The 9660-nt window shown below is 40.7% G+C and overlaps 1 protein-coding gene across 1 annotated transcript in view; it reads right to left on the reverse strand.

Annotated features, from left to right (window-relative positions):
* Positions 1-9660, reverse strand: part of cnksr3 (cnksr family member 3) — a 57270-nt gene that overhangs the window by 26038 nt on the left and 21572 nt on the right. The window contains exons 4-5 of the mRNA XM_034123821.1: positions 9456-9543; positions 6574-6615 (exon numbers count right to left, since the gene is read on the reverse strand). Coding sequence (XP_033979712.1) covers positions 6574-6615; positions 9456-9543 — 130 coding nt within the window. The remainder of the gene's footprint in view (positions 1-6573; positions 6616-9455; positions 9544-9660) is intronic.

Consider the following 9660-nt stretch of genomic DNA (forward strand, 5'->3'; position numbering starts at 1 on the left):
ATAGAAAAATAAAAACAAACCGTTTAATTCACAAAATAAAATGTAGTTACACACAGAGCTGAGAGGATTGGATGATCCATAGAACAGATGATCATCATTAAGGACAGACATGGGGTCCCTTTATTACTAACTGCATGTCGTTATAGCTATATGGAGATATAAGATTGTTCCAGATACTTAAATTAATACATATTATTAACAACAGTATTATATAAAATATGCCATTTTTCTTGGTCCTCTGTTAATTTAATACTTGTTTGTTTTAGCAACACACTTTCTTGCTATGTTTTTAAATATTTAATTGATTATTTGCTGCACTAAAGTATGTAATATGACATTATCTGAATACAAAAAAAAAAACAACAGACATGAAATTGTACATATTATTATATTAGTAGAATATTTGTTACATATTACATTACATGTCACGTGTTAGACGCTTTTATCCAAAGTGACTTACATACTCAATACTGTGGACAATTTGGGGTCTCAGGGACACAACGACATGCTGACTGCAGTGGGGTTTGAACCTGTGCTCCCTTGATCCGAATACCAACGCTCTATCCACTGCGCCACACGCCTCCGTTATATGTTTAATGTAATCTCATTATATATTGCAATACTTAGCATTTAACTGGATCCTCATTGTGGTGGGAAAATACATTTCTTCCAATGAAAATATGATGTTTTATCATCCGTTAATTTTCACTTCTCATTTTACAGGATCTCTTCCCACTAAGCAAGTTTCACATCCTCAGGAAGACATTGAACACTCTTTAAAAAGTGTAATACCACACTTTTTAAAAGTTAAACCACACGGATGCGTTTCTATTTCCTGTGATGGCGAGCATCTGTTATAAAATGCTGAATCACAACCTGCTGTGGCGCTACAGCCGTCTGTCCCTGACCTCTCCGTGGAATACGGAACCGTGACTACTGAACCCTCGAGTCAGAGCGGCGTCACTTAAATAATGCAGCATTTACTTATTGTGTATTTCCAAGGAAAGAACATACACATTTCCAAAAGAAAAACTCAAATATTCTCAGAAATTAAAGTTTTAAATGTAAGGGAAAAAACTCAAATATATTCTTTGTGATTAAAGTGATACATTTATGAAAGAAAAAAGCATTTCTGATATTAAAGCAGTAAAATGACAAGAAAACTATAATATTCTCTGAGATTAAAGGTCACCTATCATGCTATTTATAGGCAATAGCATAGGTCTCAGATATAAAAATATATAAAAAACATGTCTATGAAGTGTTTTGCTCCAAATACCAAACAGATCACCCATTCTAGCCATGCCTCATATCCCTCTATTTCACTTCCTGTTTGAAAAGTGATGATTTGGGGTATAAAGTTTAAATTAAAAAAGGAGGGGTCTGAGCTCATGCGGGACCCGGCAGCTACTGTCTAAAGTAAATTCTGCCGTGATGAAACGCCATATCATGGATTATCAAGGATTCTTTCTGAAACAGTATGGAGCTCAAAGGCTTTCTCTCTTGCCGGTTATACCACAAGGTGAGTTCCTTTTTATTTCCTGCTTCTTCACACATGCTCTCCAGTACAGGTTAGCTCTGAGTGTTAGCGATGCTAATGTAAACACCGACCATATTACATCCAAAACAGTCGGGCATTGTTTCTGATAGCAACGTTTCTGATAGGGCCGTGGGTCCACATTTCAGATATTACGTCATATCGGACGCTAATCTGGATCAGCTCCGTTGTTCCCCCGTTTTTAGAGATTTGGGTACGGAGGAAAAGAGAGAGGGTTTTATTTTCTGACGCTGCGTGAGTTCCCTGACACACCGGGGACACATGTTTATGTATAAAACACATCAAAAAGTGCATTTTGCATGATAGGTCCCCTTTAAAGCATTATATTTACAAGACAAAAACTCACTTATTCCCGAGGTCATGGGAAACATTGAGGTGATGAAGAAAACAAAAACCTGCAGGAAATTACAAGTAAACCAAAACAACATGCCCCCCCCCCCCCCCCAGGAGGGCTCCGTCACGCTGTCTTTGAACATGTTGGTGAGTTCAGCTGCTTGTTTATAAGTTACTGGGCATGTAACGGACAAACATGTAAAACTACATGTTTTTTGAACGTTTTTAACCACACTGAGGGGGGGGGGGGGGGGGGGGTTGTTTTGTTCACAGGCTTTTTATCTAGCTTTGCAGTGTTTCCCTATCTGTCACCTGGACAAACAACGTGAACAAAAGCCCTTCACTGAGCCTCTGTATGTGTGTCTGCTGAAAGAGCCTGTAATGCTGTTAGTGGTGGGAGAAGTATTCAGATCATTTACTGCAGGAAAAGCACTTTTAAGACGCTGTGAAAAAACTCCAGTAACATTAAAAGTCCTGCATTCTTAACCTGTGAGCCTGTTTTTCAGGTCTCAGGCTCGAAAAGGACATTCCCAGAACAAATGACCATATCTTCTTTTTATATTTTTTCTCAAAGTAATGATAAACCTGTGAGTTGGATGTAGAAAAGTCAGAATCAATATAGATGTTTTTTATTTTAAAGAAAATTCAGATTTTACATAGTAAAAAACTGTAAATTATAGTGTCCGTCCAACATTTTTTTTTTACTTATAGTGAACACTACCCTTGGATGATGGGTTAGTAGACTAAAAGCTTTAGGAATCCAAAGTACAACATATATGAAGTACCCTTTATCAAGATTGATGCAAAACAAGTGACATTTGACCTTCTTAGAGAGATTTAGCCAAAAAAACTCCACCTCTGAGGTGATTTGGGTGGAAATGTTTTTTTCCCCCCCATATCTCTGGCCCCCCTTGGTCGATTTTGATGGTTGACACCTCTTTCTGACCGTTAGAGCCAATAGAATCGAAGGGGGGGTCCCCCACACACACACGTTGTAAAACAAGAAGGTGGGGGCTTTGCGCATGTAGTTTTGCATCAGAGTGAAGCTATTTCTCGCTCTGACATCTAGAAACGGAAAAGCAGTCTTATTGCTCATGGATTATCAGAAATCATTTCAAAGGGACACAGACACATTGGATTAACCTATGGATTAACTTCAGCAGCGTTTTTCTCGTTTTAATGCCATTGAAGACCACTTTTGAGCAGACTACAGAGACAAGGTAAACATGTTAGCATTTTTAGCTACCTAGCGCCACATGTTTTGATGTCTGTTTTTGTTTATAACGTCGCGATTTCGTATAATTGAGTGATAATGAGGGTACCCTTCGATTCTGTGTCACCTCACAATGTGAATCGATGTCATGGATGTGCAGAAAAGATAAATAATAAGGTTTTGTGAGTGAATTTCAGTGCAGTAATCTGTTAGCATTTTTCGCTCGCTGCTAATTCAGAGGCTCAGTGTTAGCATTGTGGGTTTTCTTTTTGAAAAAAAAAAAAAAATGATCAGTTAGATGAGTTTCTTCCCGTTACATGAATATAAAACATTCATAGTTTATTAAATGCCCTCAAACACTGTTTCCTGCAAGATGTTGCGGCAGTTCCCCGGTACCGGGGTCTCTCGGGCTTAACAGGTTAAAGTGGACCTATCATGCTATATGTAAATGATATATTGTAGGGCCATACCTATATAAGGTATATTTATACGTTTCTGTTTTCAAAATACCAAACAGATCATGCATTTTAGCCATGCCTCATTTCGCTCTATGTGCTGTTTGCTGTCTACGGGTCTGATTCTGCTGACCACGCCCCCCTGCAGGAGAGGGGAGACGTGCTCTGATCAGCTGCTGGGCTGTCAGAAGAGGGGGAGAAAAAGAGATCTCCGTCCTCCGTGTTTTATTATATAGAGTCGTTATTCATTTGTTTTAAAGCTCAATAAATAACAAAGAAGACCTTTGACCGGCACTTTTCTAATTTTGTCCGGAAGATTTCAACTTTAACGGACATCTTGACCGGCGAAACAAACTGAAACTGAAACTCTGCTGCACGGTCCCCTCGTTCCTTGGAAGAGGCGGAGAGGTGGGTGTTTGTCATCTGCTGGTGGACTAACCGGAGAGAATTACTGTGCTTGCCTCGACGGGGAGGGATTGCATTGAATTAAAGCAGCGGGAGCAAACGCTTGCCTCGGGGAGGGAGAAAGAAAGCCACAGCGGAGAATAAACAGAAGGGTAACCATGGTAACATTGGGGGGAAGTCTTCTTCGCTGCTTTTGTGGCAGACTACAGCGCCACTTACAGGCCTGGCATATCCATATCGGCCTTTTTCCACCTGAGGAACATTGCCAGACTCCGACCGTCACTCTCGGAGTCGGTTGCTGAAACCCTCGTGCATGCATTTGTCACCACTCGCTTGGACTACTGCAATGGTGTCCTGTTCGGGGTTCCCAAAAAAACCCTGGACAGGCTCCAGTATGTCCAAAACTGTGCTGCCAGGGTACTCACGCACACAAAGCCGTGGCAGCACATCACTCCCACCCTCATCCACCTACACTGGTTGCCGGTCAAGTCCCGTATATCATACAAAATCCTCCTCCTCACCTACAAGTCCCTCCATGCCCTTGCCCCCCAGTACCTATCGGACATCCTTCACCCACATGCCCCACCCCGGAACCTGCGGTCCTCAGACTCTGGCCTGCTTACCACCCCCCGCACCAAACTGCGAACCTTCGGGGACAGAGCCTACAGTGTGGCAGCCCCCACCCTCTGGAACGCTCTCCCTGCGGAGATTCGCAACATCCCCACACTAGACGCCTTCAAAAGGGCCCTCAAGACCCATCTGTCTGCAAAGGCTTTCGGCCCCTAATCGATCTGTTGTTTTGTCTGTCCAACTTTTGTTTTGTTATGTTTGTTTTTTTCCTATACTAGTTGTAAAGCGACCTTGGGTCCCTTGAAAGGCGCTATATAAAATAAATCTATTATTATTATTATTATTATATGTACTACAGCGTCTCCAGCGCTTTCGAACGGCAATGGCCGTGGCTGTCTCCTCCTGATTGGTGGAGTTGGCCCAATAGCCGTAGCGCCACTGTCCTGACGTCAGGACAGTGTTCAAATCTGGATCAGTTTTTATCAGATCCGTTGCAGCCCCTTTTTTAGAGATTTGGGTATGGAGGAAAATAGAGAGGGTTGTGTTTTCTGACACTTGGTGAGTTCCCTGGAACACCGGGGACACATATTCATGTAGAAAAGACGTACAAAAGTGCATTTTGCATGATAGGTCCCCTTTAAGTAAAGTATGTATGAGCGAAACGTAACAAATGTTAAAGTATTGACTGTGCAGTAAACTGTTCCTTATTTAAAGTTCCCGATCTTGTAGACTGGTTTATCTTTTTTCATATATTCCACTAAGGATTAGATTACCATTTGTTATACTGATGAAGAATTAATGGTACCACTTTACAATAAGACTACCCTTACAAAGGATTCATAAAAGGGTTTCTAATTAGGTTATGAATTAAGTTGTAAACACTTTATTAATCATTAAGAACCATTTATAAACCAGTTCTAACATAGTTTTCATACATCAACACAGCACACTATTTGGCAAGATGACTAAGCCGTAGTGGTACCGAATTAATTCCGTTTTTTTCCCTTTTTGTGTCAGTAAACTCAGTAACTCTGTGATGTGATATGTATATGATATGAATGACAAAGGTTGTATGTGATGTTGTTAAATTAAATAAAAAAATAAAAATACATATATAAATAAATATAATTGTAAACTTGTTTTTTGTCCTATTTTTAACTATTTTAGATACTGTTTGCAGATTAATCTACGGCAGGGGTGTCAAACTCAATTTCATCACGGGCCAAATTCGCATAAAGGTTGCACTCAAAGGGCCGGTTATAACTATATAAATATATAATATATATATAAAATAATGTATTATATTACATTATTGCCTCTGAATTGGATTATTATCGGATAGGGTAATAACTTAGTAATTAACTACGTCTGAAAGCAGAAGTCCAGGGCAAATAATTGGAAGTCTCTTCAGTGCGCATGTCACAAAACGAGATGCATTGTGGGACATGTAGTTTATGGGCAACCTGCTTCTGTAAAGTGGCATGTAACCGTATAATAAACGTATTATATTCTTTGCAAGCTCTTGCGGGGCCACATACAATGAAGTCGCGGGCCGGATTTGGCCCCCGGACCTTGAGTTTGAGACCCCTGATCTACGGCAATGCATCGTATTTTATAAGATGATCATATGTTTGTAGCTTTGTGGAAATCACTGCTGCAGCAGAATATTCACCAGGAGCCAGGAAGTCGTTTTTAACACAAAGTTAAAAACTCTGATTAGAGGAGGGTCAGGGGGTCATGAGGTCACGTTAGAGACTGATATTCAGGAAAGTGATTCAACATCAGCTGATTTAGGATTCTGGAAAACAACAGGGCGACCAACAGGAAGTGTTATCTAAGACAGGAAGTGGACGGTCCTGAGCTGAATAAACAAACCTGCAGGTCACACACCACGAGACACTGGGTACAGGACAGGAAAAGGAAGTGTGTGTGTAGGTGTGTGTGTGTGTGTGTGTGTGTGTGTGTGTGTGTGTGTGTGTGTGTTTCTGAACAGCATCTCTAAACATCCAAACTAGAGGAAAAGTCAAGGCGTTACTCACCACTTCCAGAATCTTCTCCTCGATCTCATAAACAGTGCAGTTCTGTAATTAAAGAGACACACACACTGTTGGACGTCACACTGCAAAAAACGTTTAAAAATGAACTCCAAACAGCTGCATTTACATCACAAACTAGTTAGAGATTCTTCACGAGAAATAACTATGTTAAGCCAAAAGCCACTAGTTTCAGTTTAGATAGAGGAAGAAGAAACAACTTAAATAATAGAAGATAGGATCTGGATTTTGTGCTTTTATTTTGAAGAGGTATAGAAACAGATGATACGCAGCAAATCATTTAAGACAGTTACTTATTATTATCATGTAAAGATGTTTTATTCTCCATCAGAATCATATGTTTAGAACGATAATGTAGGCAGATAACATTTAAGAGTTATATTGATGTCTTACTCAAAGGCTCTTCTGACGGATAGAAAAGATTTTAAACATGTTTCCCAACTCGCATTTATTTTCAGAACTGGCAGAAGTGACGTACTGTATGCATTTAGAAAACTCCTGAACGCTCCTCCAGAGACTGATAATGTAGATTTATAGACCTGTGTAGAAGTCCTCAGAACAAGAAACCCATACATGACAATGCCTTCTCGATGTAGACGTTTTTGGATTTGATGAAACATCTTCAAGGATTTATCTTCGATGCAATGTGACTCATATGTCCTGGTGACTACCTTCTTACATCTGCTCTCTGATCTCTCGGCGAATTGAAAGTAGCTATTGCCTGAGATCTCATGATGTGGTTTTATTAAATGTGCCAAGTGCTAGGACTGACTTAGGGACGAAAGCTTTTAGGTGCGCAGCTCCACTAACTTGGAACAGTCTGCAAAAAGAATGGAAGCTGAGCAATTTGTTTCCACGACATGTTTTTAAAGCACGGATAGATGCTATCCAATCGGAAACTGTTGGAACCTGTAAATGTCCCGAGCTGTGTAAACTGTAGTCGCTGCAAATATGATGTCCTTTTTGTTTTCTGTTTTTATGTCTTCATGTGGAACCTACTTGCTGCAGGTCTCCCTTGAAAAAGCGATCAATGATCTCAATGGGATTCACCTGCATAATTAAAGGTTTGAAATGAAATGAAATGAAAGCCTTCATGAGGGGCACAGACTAGCTGCAGGTTTCAGGACTTTACTTATTATAAAGCTTTATATTCTGTATTTTTAGGGGGAAACAAGGAACACATTGAATAGAATAACTCGATTTTAGGAGGAATTTAAAGAGAATAATGGGAACATTAAGTATTATGAAGTCAGAAAGGCTCATCCATTAATAAAGCTTTTTTGAACTGTAGATATGTGCTACATCACAAACAGTATACAGATGAAGACCAGAAACAGGTTTGGTTTGTTTAAAAAAAGGCAGAATTTCAACCCCGTCATATCAAATGAGAGCGTTTGGCTTTTCCGTCTGTGTGAAGAAGAACTGAGCGTGGGTAAACAGAGAGGGAAGAGAATCAGCGGGAAAACAAATATTTGAGCAATGACAGCCTGCAGGAGAGTGAAACCAGAGGGAGGGACCCTGAACGCCTCACAGAGAGGATTCCTCCTGCGGTGGTGACACGATGACAGGATGATTGCACGCCTCAGCGCTGCAGAAACACTGCCGTCACACACAGGGAGGTGACAGGAGATATCCAGCATGCATCCTCAGAAACTATTAACCACTACCTACTTTTAAAGGGTTTAAACTACTTCATCTGTCTCACCATGAATGTCTCGTTAAAGATGTTGCCATGCTCAGACTTGTGTGGTCAAAGATATTGATTTGAAATGGTTTCAAGCATGGATGTATAATAAGAACTGGATACAGCGTGGGAGGCGGGGTCTCGTTCTTTCCTATGAGAGCTGCTCATTGGCGCATGAGGACAAAATGGCCCAACTTTTGAGAGAGCGAAACGTCACGGATTACCCATCATGCCTTGCTGTCAGAGCAGAACAACCCGTATGTGCGCTCATAGAGCATGCGCAGTTGAGTTGCCCCTTAAGCCCCGCCCCCGAGCTCCCACTCCGAGATGCGCGTTCATAATGCCGAGGAAAATAACTCTCAGAATAACGTTATTAGCACATTTTACAACTTGAGGACCTAATGTTTTTAATAAGGGCTATACAAACGTTCATACTGGGTAGTTTATTTAGGTTTAAAAAAATAAATAATTCGTCTCTTTCCCAATTTTAGTCAATGGGAAAAAGTATTTCCGGGCCCAGCGACTGATACGGAAGTTGCAGTACCGCCATTTGGCCACAACGAATATTTTCCTCAGAGTCCGGCACACTTCCTGGGGGCTTGGGTTCAACACCTCTTTCCTGCACTTTGGATGCTCTGGTTTTCGTTGTAAACAAACACTTGTTGCAGACGCTCTGCAGCTGGCCCTCGTTCATGTGTTTTATATTCAAAATGATATTCACCCGAACCCGAAGCCGTCGTCTGTGTTCGTTCTTGTAATGTGTTGCCTTTTACACGTGTGAAAGTCTCAGAAGCTTTTGGACATGTGCACGACCTGAAGAGCTATATTGTTTTTTCAATAATGTATATTTTTGAAAATGATTCTTGACATATCTTTTGACAAATATAATAAATCAAATACAAATAAATGGTGATGAATAGATTAAGAATATAACATTTTAAATGTCCCTCTTGTTCTTGCTTGTTTTGGTAACGCTGATATCTGAAAGAGAACCATCTTCAAAAGGACTTTGTACTGTGTAAACAGAAGTCATTATCAGAATCAAAGCCTGAGAATAAACAGTCCCGGGGGGTGAAAACACGAGAGGTCAGGAGCTTCTCTCCGTCTCTGATGTCTCGTTAACACAGGAGACATCTCACAGCATCAGATGTTGATGAAGGTTTATTGGAGCAGATGCACTGACCTTCTGCACGGTGGAGGTGAGCTCCAGGCACAGCTTGATGATTCGGCTCTTGGTGGGGGTGAAGTCGTTGGAGCTCGTCAGAGGAGTTCTGGAAACACAGAGACAATGTTGGTTTGGGGAGAGATGAGGTCGGAGTCCAGACGCCAAACTCAACTAAACGCAGCTGCTAATAAACATCTCAATTTGCTTTTCAATGTGACAGTTT

The sequence above is a fragment of the Trematomus bernacchii genome, unplaced genomic scaffold (genome assembly GCF_902827165.1).
Source record: "Trematomus bernacchii unplaced genomic scaffold, fTreBer1.1, whole genome shotgun sequence".
NCBI lineage: Eukaryota > Metazoa > Chordata > Actinopteri > Perciformes > Nototheniidae > Trematomus > Trematomus bernacchii.